This window comes from Pristis pectinata, chromosome 2 (assembly GCF_009764475.1).
Source record: "Pristis pectinata isolate sPriPec2 chromosome 2, sPriPec2.1.pri, whole genome shotgun sequence".
In the NCBI taxonomy this organism is placed as follows: Eukaryota; Metazoa; Chordata; class Chondrichthyes; order Rhinopristiformes; family Pristidae; genus Pristis; species Pristis pectinata.
Genome location: NC_067406.1, coordinates 60,874,579 through 60,896,678, shown reverse-complemented (window position 1 = coordinate 60,896,678; position 22,100 = coordinate 60,874,579). Strand labels below are relative to the sequence as shown.

The following is a 22,100-nucleotide window of genomic DNA, read 5'->3' as shown; positions in this document are numbered from 1 at the left end:
GCATTTAGTTTCAAATGCCAGATTTGGAAATAATCTTCTTGGCTGTGTAGATTGTTTCTCAGAACTTTTACTATTACCTCAACAGGTTCTTTTTCCCACGGCTAATGTCAATAAATGTAAATTAATTTCCGTGATGTTAGCAGCAGGGTATCACTGACGTTTAGTTTGAGGGAATGGGCAAAAGAGTGGGATAAGCACAGACCAGTAGGGTGGATTGTCATTGAGTATTGGTCAACACCTCAAATCCTCATCAAGGTATACCCAGAATCTATGATTTGATAGAAACCATTTATCAGTGCCTGCACTGAACTACGTTTTATGATAATTGCCAGCTGTAGCAAGTTGTTGTCCTCAGACAGTGCTGCACCTGATTTTAATGTTTAGCCGAAATCTCTCATCCATGTGATTGCACAATGCCAATATAATTGATTACAGCAATTTGTCTCCTCTTCAGATATTATGGCTTCCAGCAGGGCAAGGGTTACCTGCTCCGTGATTATAAATTGCAGACGGAAGAGAGTTTTGAATCAGATTTATTATCACTGACTTATATGACGTGAAATTTGTTGTTTTGCAGCGGCAGTACAGTGCAAAGACATAATTTCTATAAGTTACAAAAATAAATAAATAGTGCAAAAAAAAAGGAATAACAAGGTAGTGTTTATGGGTTCATGGACCATTCAGAAATCTGATAGCGGAGGGGAAGAAGCTGTTTCTAAATCATTGAGTGTGGGTCTTCAGGCTCCTGTACCTCCTCCCTGATGAGTAATGAGAAGAGGGCATGTCCTGGATGGTGAGGGTCCTTAGTGATGGATGCCACCTTCTTGAGGTACAACCTCTTGAAGATGTCCTCGATGGTGGGGAGGGTAATGCCTGTGATGGAGCTGGTTGAATCTACAACCATCTGCAGCCTCTTGTGATCCTGTGCATTTGAGCCTCTATACCAGGCTGTGATGCAAGCAGTCAGAATGCTCTCCGCCGTACATCGATAGTAATTTGCAAGAGTCTTTGGTGACGTACTGAATCTCCTCAAACTCCTAACGAAGTAGAGCTGCTGGCGTGTCTTCTTCATGATTGCATCAATGTGTTGGGCCCAGGATAGATCCTCCGAGATGTTGACACCTAGGAACTTGAAGCTGTTCACCCTTTCCACTGCTGACCCCTCAGTGAAGACTGGTGTGTGTTCTCCTGACATCTCCTTCCTGAAGTCGATAGTCAATTCCTCAGTCTTGCTGATGTTGAGTGTGAAGTTGTTGTTGTGACCCCACGCAACCAGCCAATCTATCATCGCCATCTGAGATTCTACCAACAACAGTAGTGTCATCAGCAAATTTATAGATGGTGTTTGAGCTGTGCTTAGCCACACAGAAATGAGTGTAGAAAGATCAGTGGGCTAAGCGCGCATCCCTGAGGTGCGCCTGTGTTGACTGTCAATGAGGAGGAGATGTTATTACTGACCCGCACTGACTGTGGTCTCCTGCTAAGGAAGTCGAGGATCCAGTTGCAGATGGACGTACAGAGGCTTAAGTTTTGAAGCTTGATTGTTAGTACTGAGGGGATGATGGTGTTGACTGCCGAGCTGTAATCGATAAACAGCAGCTTGACATATGTTTTGCAGAGAGCCAGTGAGATTGCGTCTGCTGTAGACCTATTGTAGACCTTTGGCGGTAGGCAAATTGCAGTGGGTCCAGGTCCTTGCTCAGGCAAGAGTTAATTCTAGCCATAACCAACCTCTCGAAGCACTTCATTTCAGTAGATGTGAGTGCTACCAGGTGATAGTCATTGAGGCAGCTCACCCTGCTCTTCTTGGGCACAGTTATGATTGTTGCTCTTTTGAAGCAGGTTAGAACCTCAGACCACAGCAGTGATAGGTTGAAGATGTTCTTGAAAACTTCAGCCAGTTGGTCAGCACAGGTTTTCAGAACCCGTCCAGGTATACCATTGGGGTCTGACACCTTGCGAGGGTTCACCCTCTTGAAGGGTGTTCTGATATCACCCTCCGAGACAGAGATCACAGGGTCACTGGCTGCTGTGGGGATTCACACAGGTGTAATGTTATTCTCCCTTTCAAAGCGTGCATAAAAGGCGTTGCCTCTAGACTTTCAAATCAATAGCAGGCATCCCAGGCTTCCCTGCTGTAATGGTTTTTGCCTATTTCCATTCTTTCAGGAGTGATCTAGTGGTATGTATATCACTGTAAAATGTTATGTTCTAATGCAGCTGCCTTGGTAAGCAATTAGAGTGAAAATTCAGCAGGGACTGATTCACTGACGATAATAAATACAGTGGCTGCTGCAATTTAATCTTATCATTATTCCTCATTCAAGTATATCTTTGGATGGTCACCACAGGGGTGTGGTACAAAGTGAGGTGATGAATTAATTCAAGGACCCAGCTCTAATGCACCACAAAGATACCAACAGAGTGAAGTAATGTTAGCAAACTAAACTGTTGCCAATAAATTATAATGTTACATAAACCATGACTTCCCATGATTCTTCAGTAAGCTGCATCATTGTCAGTAGTTTGAAACGAGACCCATTCTGTGTTGTAATAATATCAGCATTTACAGTGAGGTTGGTGATTTTAATTTGCTTTAAATTATATTGGCAATTTAAGAGAAGATTGTCATTTTTTTGTTATTTTGTCACTATGATTTTCCTTGGGTGCTTTTATTGCCACAGATACAACTTGAAATGTAGAAATTCCATATGGGATTCTGTTATTTCTGCCTAATTTGATCCTCCACCACCACCTCAAAGTGATGTGACACTGGAGGTATAATTTTTTAATCTTTCTCTTACTAAATTTCTGGCGAGTGATGAATTAATGATGTACATTTTCCAAACTAATTGGACTGCTTTTTTTCCCAATTAGTTTTAATTTTCTGAACCAAAGCAATGCCAGCATTTATTACCATCCCTAGGTGCCCTTGAGAGGGTGGTGATTAGCTGTTTTCTAGACTGCTGCAGTCCTCTAGATGAAGTTGTCCCATGAAGCTGTTGAATGGGGAGTTCCAGTACAATGAACTACTGGCAAAGTAATTCCAAATGTAAAGTAATTCCAGCTGATGACTGACTTGGACGGAGCCCGCAGGTGGCTTTGTTCCCATGCCCTTGCGACCCTTCGTATTGGTGACAGAGGTTGTTGGTTTGGGAGGGGATACAGGAGTAGCCATTGGAAATAACTGCAAGGCATTCTGTGGGTGGTTCACATAGCAGCTATTGTGTGCCAGTGATGGAGAGGAGAAATTTGTATTTTGCTGAAATGAGATAAATCATGAAAAGTTTATGCCTAAAAGACAAGCAGGTCCCCCAAATACATCAGCTGGATCACCTTCTGATTTTGGGTTGTGGGTGGGGTGTCTCTCACCCTCATCAATGGTAGGTATCAGAAATTTGGACATGCATATCACATGACTTTCTGATGTGATGTACTTGCAGGCGAAGCTTGCCACGGGCTATATATGGTTGGAAAAGGAATCATAAAAAGCTGATTAAAATCATAATGGTAAAAGCCTGATGGATTCTGTTCCTTTCCCAAGCAAATCAAGGATTACATTTTTGTTTTTATTTATGACATTGATTTTTGAAGTCAAAAGGGTACAAATTACTCCCATTTTTCTAGATGCATAAAGAGCACAACAATCGCAAATGTTCCACCTGAAAATTCCTGGAAATAATCATAAACTATAATGACTGGAGGATTTTTAGTGGCCAGGTTGGCTGCCTATTTCCATTCGTGGGAAATAAGCATTTATCTCCCACTGCTAATTACCCTGATGGCAGTGAGCCATCATCCAGAACAGCTGCAGGAAGCCTACAGACTTGACAAGTCCCCCGGTGATCATTTATAAATGTTTTGGTTAAAAATGTTTAGTCCTTAACTGTTTCTGGTTTCATTATCTACTTGAATCCCAGAGTTCATTAAAACGGACTATTAACGGTTTCACCTGGCCAAGTTTCTATTTTCACTGAATGTCAATATCAGGTCCAATATTGCTTCCTATCCACCATACTGCTAGGTGCTGCATTTCAGGATTTTGATACTTTGACAGCAGAATAATAATTACTTATTTTTCAAAGTCAAGTTGGTTAATGACTTTGACAGGAACACACGTGTTAACATTTCATGCATCTTTTGCCTTTGTCCTATATGATAGGTGATAGATAGGGCTGGGAAGGTCAAATAGAAGAGCACTGGGGAGAAGAAGAGCTCCAAGATCATGGAGTTGGTGTGGGGGCTTGGTGGGTGTTGGGTTAGGTCTAGAAGTGCTCTGTGGTGTGTGGATCATTCCAGATGACGTGATAAATCAAGAATTCAGGAACAAAAACCAAATTGCTGGGGGAAACTTAGCATGTCAGGCAGCATATGTGGAGGCAGTGGGATATTTTGGGTTGAGACCCTCCATCAGGACTGAAGGGAGATGGTCAGTATAAAGAGCTGAGGGGGAGGGCTGAGGCAGGAGTGGGAGACAATTGATGGAACCAGTATGAGAAGGGGATGATGGCCAGTAGAAGCCAGGTGGCGGGGAAAGGAGAGGGAGGTGGAGGTGGAGGCTGGAAGGTGATGAGTGGAAACAACAAAGGGCGGCAGATTGTGGAGTCTGATAGGTGAGGCAGGTGGCAAGTGGAACCAGATAAGGGAGGGACGATGAGCAGCTGGGACCTGTTGGGGGAGGAGATGGGAGACCCAGTGAGCTAAGTGTATGGATGATGAGCAGATGGAACCAGGTGGGGGAGGGGAAAGAAAAGGGGAGCAGGGGAAGGTGGTTTTGGGGGGAAAAAGGGAGTTGAGAGTACTTGGGTGGATCAGAAGGAGAGGGTAAGGAGCAGAAGGGTTACCTGAAATTAGAAAATCCATTGGGCTGTTTGTGCCTACCCAGATGGAATATGAGGTGCCATTCCTCAAGCTTGCGTTGGCCTCAGTCTTGCATTGGAGAAGGCCGAGGACAGATGGGTCAGTATAGGAATAGGAAGTGGAGTTGAAATGACATGCAGCCAGGAGCTCAAGATGGTCATTGTGGATAGAGAGCAGGCACTTGGTAAAGCATTTGCCTAATCTACACTTGGACTCGTTGAATTAGGGGAGACCATGTCAAGAGCACCGAATGCAATAGGCAAGGTTGGAGGAGGTGCGCGTGAATCTTTGCCTCATCCGAAAGGGCTGTTTAGGTCCCTGGATGGTGGAGAGGGAGAAGGTGTAGGGACAGGTGTCGCACCTCCTATAGTTGCAGGGGAGAGTGCCAAGGGATGGGGAAAAGTGGGTGGGGAGGGAATGAGTGAACCAGGGAGTCATGGAGAGTGTAGTCACTGCGGAAAGCAGAAAGGGGTGGGGAGGGGAAGATGCAACTGGTGGTGGGATTGCATAGCAGCTGGCGGAAATGATGAAGAATGATGTGCTGGATGCATAGGCTGGTAGGGTGATAGTTAAGGACCAAGGGAACTCTACCTCTGTTCTGTTTGGGGGAAGCCAGAGTGAGAGCAGATGTGCAGGAAATGGCTTCCCAGACTTTGATACCAAGGCCTTTGTTAAAGCTGACCCCTGATGCCAACCAACACTGGAAAAGGTGAAATCTATCACTGATCATTGTAGGAGATTAGCCACAAATGCTATCACACTACCCCTATTTCTCATCTGATTTTACTGTGGAGGAGCTCATGGAAGCACAGGAATTCAGGGAAAAGAATAGTGATGTCCACAAATATCCACATTACAAAAGCAGAAGTGCTGGCGATCTTAAAACGCATAAAGATGGATAAATCCCTGCACCCTGACCTAGGACCTGTATCCTAGGACACTGTGGGAAGCCAGGGAAGAGATTGCTGGGGCCCTAATGGAGATATTTGTTTCAATGTTAACAACAGGTGAGGTACCGGAAGACTGGAGGTTGGCTAATGTTGTGGCTTTATTTAAGAAGAGCTGCAATGATAAACCAGGGAACTACAGGCCAGTGGGCGTAACATCAGTGGTGGGAAAGTGACTGAGAGAAAGGATTTACCTGCATTTGGAAAGGCAGGGACTGAGTAGGGATAGTCAGCATGGCTTTGTGCTTGGGAAATCATGGCTCACAAATTTAACACCCAGGTACGTAAAGTAATCAGTCACTAATCTAAATGGTAATTGCCTATAAATTGGGACTTGCATGTTTAATGGGAAAAATTCACTCTTATTAAGATTTAATCTATAACCAGAGAAAACACTAAACTGAGCAAGGAGTGATAATACTGCAGGGATAGATTTCTACGGGTTAGAGATATAAAGTAACAGGTCATCTGCATAAAGAGATATCTTGTGGGTCCCCTTTCCACGAGTGATACCACGTATGTTAGAAGAATACAGATTGCCAATTGTCAAAGGTTCCAAAGCAATATCAAATAATAAAGGATTTAGAGGGCAACCCTGTCTAGTGCCTCGAAAAAACCTGAACAAGGGGGATCTCTGATTATTAGTAAGTATTGAAGCCATGGGTGGGTGGTAAATCAATTTGATCGCGGATATGAAATTTGAACTAAAATTAAATTTCTCAACTGTGTTAAATAAATATTCCCATTCGACTCTATCAAATGCCTTCTCGGCATCTAGCGAGATAACACATTCTGGAATTACAGATGAAGGGGTATATATAATATTCATTAACCTCCTAATATTAAAATGCAAATAACGATTCTTAACAAATCCTGTCTGGTCATCAGAAATAATTTGTGGAAGTACCTTTTCCAGTCTAGAAGCCAATATTTTAGAAAAAGTCTTGGAATCCACATTCAATAAAGAAATAGGTCTGTAAGATGCACATTCAGTGGGATCTTTATCCTTTTTAATAATTAAAGAAATAGTTGCTTCATAAAAGGATTGTGGTAATTTACCCACTGTTAGGGCGTCTTTAAAACTTTTACCTAACCAGGGAGAGAGAAGGTCAGAAGAGGATTTTAAAAATTCAACTGTATACCCATCGAGACCAGGTGTTTTACCTGAATTCATTGAAGAAATTATTTTCTTTATTTCTTCCTCTGAAATGGGTGCATCTAATATTAAACATTCATTAAGTGATAATTTCGGAGTCTTCAAATTCCTTAAAAATTCATGCATTGATATAGAATCCTCAGGAGATTCTGACTGATATAAAGAAGTATAAAATTCTTGAAAAGATTTGTTTATTTGATCATGGTCTACCGTATAATTACCATCTCGTTTATGAATTTTAATAATCTGATGTTTAGTTGAAACAGCTTTCAGTTGGTTGGCCAACTATTTACCAGATTTATCACCATGTATATAAAACTGATTTCTGGTTTTTAGTAATTGACTTTTGATTGGAGATGTTAATAATAAACTGCGTTGTTATTGAAGTTCAGTTCTCTTTTTATAGCGCTCCAGATTAGGAGCATCAGAGTATTTTTTTATCGATTTCTTTAATCATCAGCCAATATACGTATATCATTATTAGTTTGTTTTTTCAGTCCAGCAGAGTACAAAATAATTTGACCACGGATATAAGCTCTAAAGGTATCCCATAATATCCCACTGAAAATTTCTTCAGTAAAATTAGTTGAGAAGAAAAAGGAAATCTGTTCTTTCATAAAATGGACAAAGTCTGAATCTTGCAATAAAGAAGGATTGAGTTGCCATTGTCTAGCATCAGAGGGTACGTCCACTAACTTAGTTGATAGTTTCAATGGTATGTGATCATAAATGGCAATTGCATCATACTTACAGTCAATAACAAGTGGAACTAATTGTGCGTCAATAAAAAAAGTAATCAATCCTAGAGTAATTATGATAAACATGAGAAAAGAATGAAAACACTTTATCATATGGGTGTAGAAATCTGCAAACTTCTAAAATTCTGGAATCAACTAAAAAGGAATTAATAAAGACAGCAGATTTGTTAGGAAGTGCAAGATTCGACACCGATCTATCCATCGAGGGGTTTAAACAACAATTGAAATCTCCACCCATAATCAACGTATATTCGTTTAAGTTAGGAAAAGAAGCAAATAAATGTTTAAAAAACTCAGGATGATCCACATTAGGTGCATAAACATTAACCATAACAACTTTTTTGTTATGAAGTAAGCCAGTAATTAATAAAAATCTACCATTCGGGTCTGAAATTGTCTCATGATGAACAAATGAAATTGAGGAGTCTATAAAAATAGAGACTCCTTTCACCTTTGCTTGTGAGTTAGAATGAAACTGTTGACCCCTCCAAGATCTTAAAAAGTGCCGATTATCCTCTCTCCTAATATGAGTCTCCTGTGCAAAAATAATCTGAGCGTTCAGTCTATGAAAAACTTTAAAGATCTTCTTACGCTTAATTGGATTATTCAAGCCATTTGTATTCCATGTAATGAAATTAATCATCTTATCCACTTTAATAGACTAAAAAAAAACATATAGTATGTAAAGGGTTAACCTTATTGCATGGGAGATTCATTACCAGGAAGAGGAAAAAAAGTTCAAAGAGGAGCCGGATATGACGACAATTCAGACATATTAGTAGTTTATCAGTTCAGAAGAAGAAAAAAAACTAACCTAAAAACAGCCCCACCCCCCACCCACCAAAGTCCAAAAACTGGCCACTAGGCAGCCAGAATGCTACCCACTATTACTTAACCCCCAACTCTTTTGGTGGCAAATCTCCAAGTTTAAAAGAATGCAAGGCACCATCAATAGTCTAAACATGAAGGCAGCAATACCCAAAAAAAATTTTCAATGTGTAAACAGACTTGCTAAGAAAGTTCAACAAAGTCACAAATATAAACAGTTGACATTTAAGAAATGCAGTCTTATTTTAATTTCAAAGAGAAAAAAGCAATCAGTCACTCAGTTAAGTTCTTGATTATTACCCAAACAGAACATTAAAAATATTAAAGTAAAATAATAAAGAGAAAAAAAATATTAAATTGAAACATGGTAAGTATTCATGTTCCAGAACCAAGCACGAAAATATTAACAAAGGGCAGGAAAGTATCTCCGGGTTTAAAAAGCATTTAAACCTGTAAGTTAATCATTGCTTAGTAGACCAATTAAGTATAAAATCAAAGAAAAGCACATTTCTTGACCATTTGGAGTCAAAAAGTTAACCTTGGAGGAAATCTTCAGCTTCTTTAACAGAATTGAACCAGTGGCTGATTTGTAAGGAAGTAAAGTTCTCAGGCAGGCTAGGAACAGTAATGCAGGTTGATAATTCCCTTGATAAAGCCGTGACATAATCGGTTTGTAAAGCAGTCTCTCTTTCATAACTTCTGGGGTGTAATCTTCAACCGGACGAAACTTCCAAGCATTATATTGGATCATTCCTCGACGACGAGCAATTTGAATCAAATGTTCTTTAGTACTCACATAGTGAAATCTCAATATTACTGGCCGTTGTTTTTGCTCTGCCAGAGGTTTTGGTCTTAACGCTCGATGGGCACGATCAGATATAGGGCGTATAGAAAACACTTCAGGGCCAGACACATTCATCAGAAGTTTAGAAAAGAATTCAATGGGATTACCAGATTCAGCATTCTCGGAGAGTCCAATGGTCCTCACATTATTTCTCTGACGGTGGCTTTCTAAATCAATAATCCTCTGTCTTTGCTGTTCCAGTCTTTGTCTGGTCACAGTTAAATCTTTTTCCAGTAAGTTCAGCCTGCGATCTCTCTCTTTGCCAGCTTGATCCAGTTCAGCAATTAATTGCCGTTGTTTAGCACTCTCCTGTATGAGTGTGGTTTGTCTGTCTTCAATATCCTTTAACAGCATTTCCAAAGTGGCAAATCTCTGGTCAAACTTTTTATCCAGTTTAGAGATAGCTCCCACAGTGAGTTGAGGGTCTCCGTTACCCTTGCTGTCAGCTCCAGCCTTAGCTCTGGTATTCATTCCGACACTTAGAAGTCAAAATCAATCTTTTAAAAGTATTATAAAAGTCTTATTAAAGGGTGGTGCATGAGGAATTAAAAGGTGAGTGGAGCAGAGCCAAGATACGACCTACTCCATGTAGTGCCACCAAAAGATCCCCATGACTCACAAATTTGATGGCAGTTTTGAAGAGGTGATCGAGAGGATTGATGAGGGTGGGGAGGTAGATGTTGTCTACATAAACCTTAGCTAGGCCTTTGACATGGTCTCACATGGTAAGCTGGTTTGGAAGGTTAGATCCCATGGGATCCAGGGTGAACTGGCCAACTGGATACAAAATTGGCTTGGTGGTAGGAGTCAGGGGGTGGTAGTGGAGGGTTGATTTTCAGATTGGTGGCCTGTGACCAGTGGTGTGCTGCAGGATTGGTGCTGGGTCCACTGTTGTTAATAATGATTTGGATGAAAATGTAGTTGGACATGGTTAGTAAATTTGCGGATGACACTGAAATTGGTGGTCTAGTGGACAGTGAAGAAGGTCGTCTAAGATCACAACAGGATCCAGATCAACTGGAAAAGTGGGCAAGGAAATGGCAGATGGAATTTAACTCTGATAAGTGCTAACTGTTTCATTTTGGGAAATTAAACCAGGGCAGGACTTGCACCATAAAAGGCAGGGCCTTGGACAGTGTTGTAGATCAGAGAGACCATAGTTCCCTAGAAGTGGCAACACAAGTTGACAGGGTAGTGAAGAAGATGATTGGCACGTTTGCCTTCATCGGACAAGAGGAACTGAGCAGGTCAGGCATGGAGGGAAATAGATGATTGATGTTTTGGGTCAAGACCCTTCATCTGCACTAAAAGGTAGAGGGGAGGTGGCCAGTTTAAAAATGAATACAAGAGTTGGGACGTCATGTTACAATTGTACAAGACGTTGGTGAGACCACACTTGGAGTATTGTATGTAGTTCTGGTTGCCATATTATAGGAAGGATGTGATTAAGCTAGAGAGTGTGCAGAAAAGATGCACAGATTGCCAGGACTGGAAGCCTTGAATTATAAGGAGAACTGGGATAGGCTGGAACTGTTTTCCCTGGTGCGAAGGAAGCTAAGAGGTGACTTTATAGAGGTTTATAAAATCATGAGGGCCATAGCTAAGGTGTGTGGTCAAAGTCTTTTTCCCAGGGTAGGAGAGTCTAAAACTAGAGGACATAGGTTTAAGGTGAGAGGGCAAAGATTTAAAGGACCTGAGGGACAACTTTTTCACACAGAGGGTGGAGTGTATATGGAACGAGCTGCCAAAGGAAGTGGTTGAGACAGGGACCACTGTATAATAACAACATTTAGAAGACATAAGGTAGGGACATGTTCAGCACAACTTTGTAGGCTGAAGGGCCTGTGTTGTGCTGTAGGTTTTCTATGTTTCTATGCTTAGGGGTATATGGGCCAAACAAAGACAAATGGGACTTGTTCAGGGAGGCAACTTGGTCAGTATCAGCAAGTTGGGCTGAAAGGCCTGTCTCCATGCTGTATGAGCAAAATCAAGACTTTGGAGTTTCCAGTTTTTTTTAGTTGGTTCCGGCCATGTTATGCCCACAGCTGAAAATGAAGGGTGCTTCTGAAGGGCAGGGTACCCCCTGTGCTCAGACAACATATTTTGGTTGCAGGCCACATACGCAGAGTACGGCACTGATTGGATTCCTGCTAATTCAGGACCCATTTCTACAAAGTCAGCAACATTGCTTGGAGACTAATCATCTGTTCTGATACACTCATTCAAAGTAGAAAGATTATGCAATATTATATTGCTGCATGCACAGCATTTAGGGTTGGTATCATGGAAAAATCTTGCTCTAGTTCTTGTGTGATACAGCCTCTAAAAGCACTATTTATTATTCCAGCAAAATCCCAAACCTATTCCTTTAAAAGTACATACATGTTTTCTAGAAGTAGAAACTAGAGAAAACTCACCCCCACCTCCCCTTAAATGTTTACTTTCTATCTGCAGTTTAACCTATTTACAAGTTATTTGGTAAAGCAATTACTTGGAGTAGCATTTCCTCATTTTTGTCACTTAAGCATTTATGCTGTAAAATATGTTTGAAACAACCTTTAATAATTTCCATTATGTTGTATTGATATTGTGAAAAGTCTTGCAGTTTTCTAAAAGTGAAAGTGCTGTATGTCATAAAACATTAACTTTTATTTTGATTTAATGATTGATACTCTAATCACCACTGTGATTGAGTTACGGTGTGTGCTTATGAAGGTTATTTTGGCCAATTCTTGTTTCCTTATTATAGCAATAAAAAATCTATTTCTCCATTTTTTGACCTTATTTGCAGCTTGTTAGTAGTGAGACTGCATTGGTTTGAAATGTTTTGCTTTTGCATATGTGTTTGCATTTTAACTTTTTGCTGTATGATTTCGTCCTAAGATTCTGTAACAATCTTTTCAGAGTTCTTTTTTGTTTACAATTTTCTGGAATGCCATTACAAGGGGATATCAACTATCAGTGTAAGCAGGTTTGCTCATAATGTATATGGTATGTGATGCATTAGATTATTTTATATATAAGTTTTCAGTCTATTGGAAATGAGACACGGACTTAGAAATTAGAAATGGACATAGCACATCGTTTTGTCTGGATACAATGGAATTTTATCAAAGCCCTGATTAAGTGCAGTTGGGTACCTAAAGCAGTTGGGTATTTCTAGATTTTTGCACCAGAGATGCACAGTGATGCCATACGGCATGCAACCAACCTCCTTTCCTCCTCATCTTTTCCCATCCCCATTTCCTTCGAGTTGGATGTTGGAATGTCACTATGGTGGGGCTTGCACAAAAGTGGTGTGGGCTCCCTCTGCATTGCCATTTTTACAGGCTTGGTATAATTTCCAGCCTGAGGAAATGGTCTTTATTAATAGAACAAATTGTTGACAACGAATCTGCAGCCATTTTACACATTGCCTGATTTTCTTTCTCAGCTGGAGTGTATTATGGGTTCCTGATTCACTATCGCCTATTTTATCTTAGCACCAGCGACTTATTTCACCTTGTAGACTCAAGCTGGCTAAAACTTCCTCTATAAAGGCCTTTAGGGACTTGCATTTGCCTCATATACATTGCCAGGAGGTACAGTGGTGAGACAAATTGTGTGTCTAGGAATGATTAGAATTACTGACACCTTGTCTGAAATCCCCTAGCAGCTCTGCAATTTTAAGAGCTTGAAGTGGGTATGAAGACAAACGCATTCAATACATGTATATGTTCTTTTTAACTAAAAGAAACTCCGATATGCATGAAGAGAAAATGCTTGATTGATTTCATAATTGCCCTTTGACCATATTTTCCATATGACTGTACTGTTTATTCCAGCATTGAACCCTTGGCATAACAGCAATTAGTTTACATAAAAGTGTATGTGAATCTTGCAATCAACAGAAAAGAAAAAGCAGGGCAAATTCCAAACATTCAGGAAGCTGTTCGGTAAAAAGAGAAAGAAGGTGCCTCCAACATTTGCTGAAAAATTAAATCTAAAATCCAGTCACTCATCTGGGGATGTTCGAAATGGCATTGGATCAGCTACTGAGGAATCGGAAGATGAATTAAGGTAAAGCTGCCTTGAATAGGTGTTTTTTCTCACAATTAAAATCTTATAGTAGAATGAAGTCATGATTAATGTTTCACACAGCAGCATTTTTTATTCATTCACACTAATTGTTGGAATGATAAATTAGAATTACTATGTAATGAAAGAATTGCGTGAACAATTTAAGGAAACCTCTGAACAGCAACCTCTGCGAAAATGCTATGTTAAATTATAAGGAATTGAATTACATTTTACGCAAATATTTCTATAGAGGACGTTCTCAATAAATGATCTGATAAATCTTTATAAAACAGTAATCCAATAAAAACGCTAGGAGTGAAACCACAGAATACAGAAACAATTCTACCTTAATCATTGGATTAAATTGCACCTTTTGATAATGATAGCAGGCATTTGAATTTCAATCATGAATTCGGTTTTTTGGACATATGGTTTAAAATACAATTAAGGGTACCTGGTGGTTGTCTCACTCTTTTGGGGTTTAGTGCCTGGTGTTGTTAGAAATCCTATTAAGGTGTTCAAAGGAGGTGCAGTAAATGTGTGAAGAGTTGGTGCACTATAAACCATTAATGAGTGATAAACCATACCATATTCATATAAAGTTGGAAAATTCCATTTTCAGGTATTATTTGTGTAGTTCTGAAAATTAAGTTTGAATTACTTGACCAGGCAGAACTCGAAGCTGAGCCACAACTTTCTGCATTTGTTTTACACTTGCAAACACAAAGGATTGTTACTTAGTTTCAGCTCACATTAACCTTGCCAATTATTTTGGTCTTCTGCCACTTCTGATTTTTCTCCCCAGAAACTACTAAAGTTGAAACAATCCTCTATCTACCAGAATCCAGTTGCTATATTGCTCTACCAAAGTACTTGATATAGATCAGCTTGCTTGAAAATTTCAGTTTAATGAAGGCACCTTTGCACCTGCACAACCCTTCTGTGGAATGTACAGAATGGAAGAGAAATATTGCTCATTTTAACATAAGCTTGTCGGTGCTTCTGTCATGACTTCTAAGTTCCCAATTGAATCAGAGTTAATTTCCCAGGTGAAAGAGTAGGGAATACACAGGACTAGGACAATGAGGTTCTGGTGGCAGAGAACTGTGATTGCCTCCTGTTTTATGCTGCTAAAGGCCTTGAGGTGTCATACTGCGGGATATTGGTATTGGTTTATTATTGTCACTTGTACTGAGGTACAGTGAAAAACTTGTCTTGCATACCGACCGTACAGGTCAATTCATTACACGGTGAGTTAGTACAGAGTGCATTGAGGTAGTACAGGTAAAAACAATAACAGTACAGAGTAAAGTGTCACAACTACAGGGAAAGTGCAGTGCAATGAGGTGCAAGGTCACAACAAGGTAGATTGTGAGGTCAGAGTCCATCTCATTGTATAAGGGAACTGTTCAATAGTCTTATCACAGTAGGATAGAAGCTGTCCTTAAGCCAGGTAGTATGTGCCCTCAGGCTCCTGTATCTTCTACCTGATGGGAGAGGAGAGAAGAGAGAATGTCCTGGGTGGGTGGGGTCTTTGATTATGCTGGCTGCTTCGCCAAGGCAGCGAAAGGTAAAGACTGAGTCCAAGGAGGGGAGGCTGGTTTCCGTGATGCGCTGGGCAGTGTTCACAACTCTCTGCAGTTTCTTGCAGTCCTGGGCAGAGCAGTTGCCATACCAAGCTGTGATGCATCCAGATAGGATGCTTTCTATGGTGCATCAATAAAAGTTGGTGAATGTCAAAGGGGACATACCAAATTTCTTTAGCCTCCTGAGGAAGTAGAGGCGCTGGTGAGCTTTCTTGGCCGTGGCAGCTACATGATTTGACCAGGACAGGCTATTGGTGATGTGTTCCAGGCTATGGAGGATATCCTCATGATGGAGCTTAGAAATTGTTGCGTGCCAACCTGGTGGCACATTCAGGGGAAGCTTGGTGTGCTAGTGGAGGTAGAGGTTGATCTGAGTCACCGATATTGGGTTTGGGCATCATGGACCAGCTTGTTTTTGACATGCTGGGCAACTACTGGCAGTCTGTCGCCAAATTGATATCGAATTTCAGGCCACTCCTTTGGTAGTATTGAGCCTCACACAAGGAGGTGATCAGGAGAAGGAATGCATTCAGGATCTGGATAGGGGAAGTAACCAGGAGAATGCCAAGCAAAGCTGAGTAAGAATCTTAGACTTCACATTTATTGATGGCAGTCCCCAGTGATCCCATTAAGACTGGGGTTAGGATACATGTAACCCAGCTGCTTTGCCAGCCCTTCTCAAATTAGTGACCCAACCACCCAGGAGAACAAGGGCAGCACCTCCCCTTACCATCAAGTTCTTCTGTAAATCGCACACTTGGGCACGGATTTACCATTTGTTTGTCCCTGGAACACATTCCTGGAACTGCCTACCCAACTGTAACGGAAAATAAGCAGGTTTTGAGGATTCAGATCAATGAGGGAGAAAGGACACTTCAAGGTTGCTACAGGGTATTTATTTAAAGTATAACAAGAGATAAGAAAGATTGTATATATGATATACAAAACAGTAAGTCTAAAACACAGTGTTAAATAATTGATGAAAGAACAAGTCTCACGACCTTCTGCTCGTCGGGGACTCCAAGTTACGATGACTGGTGTGGAGAATCTTAGGTTCTTGGCACCGACCGGGATTCCGGTCTGAGAAGAAGTCCGATGAGCTTGTTCACTACTCACACTTTAAGTAATCAAGAAGCCCGTGCTTCTTTTCTAATCAGCACAATTCAGTCAGCTGCTATTCTAAAAATAATTATTTCTTAATGAATTTTACATTGTCAACTTAACCAGTCTCGCTTGTCTCCACGAAAAAACAAGTTATCTTGTCATTTCGCATTCCTTAATGTCTCACATCTGCATGCTGCATGGCCTCAAGAACCCTATGAATCAAGACCTTTTGTTTTATTTATCTTTCTGATTAACGTACCTGCTCATTGCGGAGGCAGTGGGCTGACGGCTCCATTTTGTAAAAAGATCTACTTTTAAACCTGTCATTACACCAATAGAGATGGATTTCACCACATAAACTGTAACAAGTCAAGGAAGAGGCCGTCTAAATATGGGAGATAAAAGCAGTCTTGCCAAAGACGTCCACATCTCAAGAATAGAAAACTGCATGTACTAGGTTGTGATTGCATGCATTTCTCTTAGTATTTTGTTTCATAATGAAAATTCCACAGGAGCTTGGACACAGGAATATTTAGAGATAATTGAGCCAGACTGGGTAAAAGTGACAAGATCCCTTACCAAGACCACACCCGAAATAACCAGATTTATGAAATTTATGTTCACAAATTTATAACGAATGATTTGAATTTGGAATCTCCACAGGGTTAGTCTATACAGTAACCACCAGCCGCCATCTCCAGGTCTCTGAGAGACCAAAGATATGATGTTGTTTGCAGCAGCTGCCATAGATTCTGCACATCTCTTGCCACAGCAATGAACGAAACATTGGGAAATAAAGTCTTGTCCCAGGACCTTTCTCCCCTTCCTTTCAATTGTGACATTCAAAGTGCTGGCTAAATGGAAATTGCACATCTGTGATGGAAAACGATTGATCAATTTGTAAACTTGCAAAAATAAATTGGTTTATTATTTTCACATGTACTGAGGTACAGTGAAAATCTTTGTTTTGCATGCCATCCATACAGATCATTTTATTACAACATTGCATTGAGGAAGTACAAGGGAACGTAATAATAGGATGCAGAATAAAATGTTACAGTTACAGAGAAAGTGCAGTGCAGGTAGACAATAAGGTGCAAGACCATTACAAAATAGGTTGTGAAGTCAGGAGACCATCTTATCGTAATAGGGGACCATTCAATAGTCTTACAGCAGCGTGACAGAAGCTGTCCTTGAGCCTGGTGGTGCGTGTTTTCAAGCTTTTGTATCTTCCCTGTGGAAGGGGAGAGAAGAGAGAATGACTGGGGTGGGAGGGGTCTTTGATTATGTTGGCTGCTTTCCCGAGGTGGTGGGAAGTGTAGACAGAGTCCATGGAGGGGAGGCTGGTTTATGTGATGGAACTGTGTCCACAACTCTCTGCAATCTCTTGCGATCTTGAGCAAAGCAGTTGCCATACCAAGCTGTGATGCATCTGGATAGGATGCTTTTTATGGTGCATCTATAAAAATTGGTGAGGGTTTTCCAATCATACTTACTATGCTTACAGTTTATATCTTCGTGGGCAGTCCCTCAGGATCAAGGATGACCTACTTCCACTCCAAATGTGGATTCCAAATGGAGCAGGTGGTAGTCAATAGGATATGTGAGTGGATAGTTTGTGAGTTGGTTTGCTCCTTCTGCCACTTACACAGGGCCTTGTGTTGGAACAATAGGCAGCCTTCTTGGACATTGTTGTTCACTGACAGTGGTTCAGTTGTAGGTCCATTGATTAATATCATGGCTTGCGTGCCATTATGGAGCAAGTATAAGATGTACACGAATTTCTATGGGCAGCCGAATATGAGAAGAGTGTTTCACAGTCTGTTCATTTTGAAGCTTTGGTGAAGTTGGGAAAAAGCTATGGATAATGGCTGGTGCTGCTCCCTGCATTTTTTTTGGAAATGTTGTGCAGTGATGATAATTTTCCACTGTACCTTTTGGATAGATGGAATCCACAATGTAATTCAGGAAGAAACTCTTTGCCACTGAGAGGAGGTGGTTGAGGACAATGCTGGTGATGACTTTACCTGTGTAAGGCAGCAGGAAGACCCCTCTGCAGTCACCATTGTTTCTTGAAGATCATGATTACATATCTCTGCAGTCCCCTGAGGTATCCTCCTCTTTTCAGATGTGGATGATAAAGCTGTGGATTTGTGACTGAAGCTCTTCACTTTTGCCTTTCCAGATTTCAGCAGGGATACCCTGGAAGGAACATTTGAAAGCAAACTCAACAATACTCTTAGCAATCATGTGTAATACAGAAACACATACTAGAGTTATTCTGGGTTGGAACCATGGGGGGGATCAGAATGGGGGTAGAAAGTTGAGTCAGGAATCTGTGAGGTGGGGGTCATATGGAAGAAGAATTGTATCCTGAACTACGACCAAGGATTGGGGAAGGTGGTGGCATTGGAGGACTGGAGATCAAGGTCTTCACATCAGGACTCCCAGTGAATCTTGGGGTCAGCTGTTCAGGGCTTGGGTCTTGGGTTTGGAGTGAGGGGTTGGGAATTGGGAGCGAGGTCAAGATCCACTGTGTGTTAGTGGAATTGGTGGAACAGGGTGATTGTATGGGTTAGCTGCAAAATGATTAAAGTATGGAACAGTCATATTTCACTATAGAACTAGGAAGACTTAGTTGTTCCAGGAATGGCCAGGACATCATATGCCAAATTTCCCTGCAATGCTGCAGGAAGAGTGTGGCATGGGGAATGATGCCATTGTATGTGCCACATATGGATTTGTGGTTCATGTCTGTGGAATTTCTAGAGTCATAGAGTTATACAGCAAGGAAGCAGGCCCTTCAGCCCAACTCATCCATGCTGTCCAAGGTGCCTTCCTGAGCTAGTCCCATTTGCCTGCATTTGACCCATATCCCTCCAAACCTCTCCTGTCCATGAACTTGTTCAAATGACTTTTGAACATGGTAATTGTACCCACTTCTACCACTTCCTCTGGCAGCTCTTCCATATATCCTCCACCCTCTGAGTGAAAACAATTGCCCCATGGACCTCTTTTTAAATCTTTCCTCTCTCAACTTAAACCTATGCCCTCTAGTTTTAGATTCCCCTACCCTGGGCAAAAGACTTTTACCACCCACCTTGCCTATGTCCATCATGAATTTATAAACCTCTATAAGGTCATCCTTTGGCCTCCTTCACTCCAGGGAAAATAGTTCCAGTCTCTTCCTGAAACTCAAGGCATCCGGTCTGGCAACATCCTTGTGAAGTCTAAGACTTCAAAACAGCAAGAGGGGACGTAATTAAAACACACAGAATCCTGAGGCATCTTGACAGGATGGAAGTAGAGGTGAAGCTTTCCAGTGAGAGAGATTAGAAGTCGCCCTTCAAGACACAGATTAGGCAATTTTTTTCCCTTATGGGATTAGTTGCTGGAGTACTTTTCATCAAAGGAGCAGAAGCAGTCTTTTAATATTTTTAAGGCAGAAGTAGATTCTTGTTTATCAATGGGCAAATGGGCTCCTATCTTGGAAGATTTTATCCAAAGTATTCTTAAATGTTTTGCAAATTCCTACTCTTTAAAAAAAGGCTGCTTAAAAGTTGTTTAGGTGCTACAAATATTCAATGCTTTCCTGAGTTGTTGAAACCTCTAGGGTGTGCAAGAGATGTTTCAGAACTTGCTTCCGACTTCAAGCTTCTGCACATACCAGATCTGCCTCTAAATTACTGGTGGGCACGAGCATTAACTTGAGTTATGGTTGTTTCTTTATGTTCACCCACTGGTTCTTCTACCGTTACCTGGTCATGATGCAGTTGTTGGCTTTATGAAAGGAGAAAAGCAGAACGATTGGGTGCCGATGGAATAGGAAGGGGTTGGGGGAGAGTTGATAGCAGCTCCTGTAGCTTGTAAATTGGAATACATTGTATGATGAAAGGGAAGGTGGTATGTGTGAAGGAGCATTAGGTGTGAGAATGCGCATATTATCACTATTTCAGCCCCACCAGTGGTCTTGGTCTCTTCTTTTCATGTAGTTACACCTGTCCCTTGCCAGCTAAAATGCTGCTGCCTCCATTTATGCACTACCTTGTCCTGCGAGAGAGAGGAACTGCATGTTAACCAATGTGAAATCACAAAGGTCCCAGTGCAGTTAAGGAAGTGAGAGAGAGAATCCTCTCTACAAAGTCCATAGAAGCATGTGTACAATGAAAAGGAAAATCATAAAAGCTTATTGTGGGAGGCCTATCAGATATTGCACACCAATGAAAGTTAGAATGACCTTGATCTTTACAGAGCCAGATTATTTAAACATAGAGCTTCCTCTTCTCTTGAGTAACTGAAGGCTACATTGAGAATAATGTTGAGACTTCAGTTTGTTCTTTCAGTTTCAAGCTAAGGACTATGCAGTTCATCTTTGGGAATGCGACACCTTCTCAATAAATTGTAAATAAATGAAATAAATGATTCAGCCACTTTTACACTATCAACTGGCTGATTTGAAAAATTGTTAATATTTTCAAATATAAAGTCATCCCAATTGTAATACTGAATTGTTTTAGTATTTTAATACATTTGCAACTCTGATATTTATATTTATGACAGCAATTGAAACTAAAATAGTGGATTTAACTTCATTAATCTTTTGGTTCTGTAAAATCAGATTTTGTTTAATAATCCTTTTAACTGTTGTCATGTTATTATTCTCCTACTTTTTTGAGTATGTTTGATTCCCATTCTATCAGAAAGTTGACAATGACGATACCTTCATCTTTTAACAGGTTGAAAGGTATTTTTGATTATACTTCAGATTGTGGATTTTAACAGCTTTCAGAAGTGTTCAACTCTTTAAACATTTGGTTGCACTCTACTTTGGTTGTCATCTTTTGTAGCATGTGCCATGAATATACATATATTCATTACTAGGAAAGAAAATTGATGTTTGAAAATACATTTTTATTATATGTTAATATTAATGAAAAAATAAGTAGCTACATGGCATGGAATTTTTCACAGTTCATTTGGACTAAATTACATTGACACTTAGCAATCATTGTGGATGATTGAGTTGGATCTATTGTCTGATATGTGGTTGAAATAGCTTTTTTTTATAAATGTCGAAAACATTTTCTATCCAGTTTTGTATAATCAGAGTACTGATAGAATAAATAACATTACTTCGAAAACCCAAGTTACAATTTGAATGAAAGTTATGTCTGACAGAGAAATTACTGATATTGGATGACTCAATGTAGTTTTAAAACTGCCTTGTAATTTGTTAGTTACCAGTGACTGGTTTTGGCTGATACATTACTTTCTGAGAAAAATATAATTGCATTTTAAAACCATGCATAAGTGGAAAATTGCAGGACATTTAGAGTGAATGGATCTATTGTAGGCCACAAGAGTCTCACTCCAAGAGTCTCAGAGCAGCTCTGGAGACTCAAAACATAAATTTTCATTAGCTGGTACTTTTAAAGATTATATTTATAAAGTCTATTTTTTGGTGTTTATGACCATATTGTTTCATGTATTCCCTCTGGACTTAGTTTCATCTCAAGGTTATCATCACTGCTCTTTATTAAATAAGGCTGTGGCAAAAACTTGCAGCTCACATCAAGTGACTTGTGAAAAAAAGGACTGAATCTAGTCATGAACTTTCCAAAATTCCATACGTTTTCCAAAACTTGTAAAAGTGCCAAGAACTAAGAATCAGAGATGACTGCAGTTCATCACAATTCACACTTCATTGGCCTTTTTTCCAGCCTTATTTTTGTGTATGGCTTATAAAGGCAATGTATAAGCAGGTGAATTGTAGAGCACAGACCTCTTTCATGCACTTTGCAATCCCAGTGGTTTTAATGAAAATTGAAGTGAAATGGGGCAAGGGGAAATCTATAGATTAGCACATTGTGTTTTTCCCCTCTGAGACTTGGGTTTGAAAATGTCACAGTCTTATGAAGTCTGAAGGACGCTGTTTTATGGAATGTTACTTCCATCATT

At 40.4% G+C, this 22,100-nt stretch overlaps 1 protein-coding gene across 5 annotated transcripts in view; it reads left to right on the top strand.

The window, feature by feature from the left end:
- Positions 1-22,100, top strand: part of cracd (capping protein inhibiting regulator of actin dynamics) — a 195,797-nt gene that overhangs the window by 146,546 nt on the left and 27,151 nt on the right. For 4 of the 5 annotated variants that reach the window (XM_052009992.1, XM_052009994.1, XM_052009993.1 and 1 more), the window contains exon 3: positions 13,284-13,452. The exons of the other annotated variant lie outside the window; for it this stretch is intronic. In XM_052009992.1, the coding sequence (XP_051865952.1) occupies positions 13,284-13,452 (169 nt within the window). The remainder of the gene's footprint in view (positions 1-13,283; positions 13,453-22,100) is intronic. 5 annotated transcript variants of the gene reach the window in all.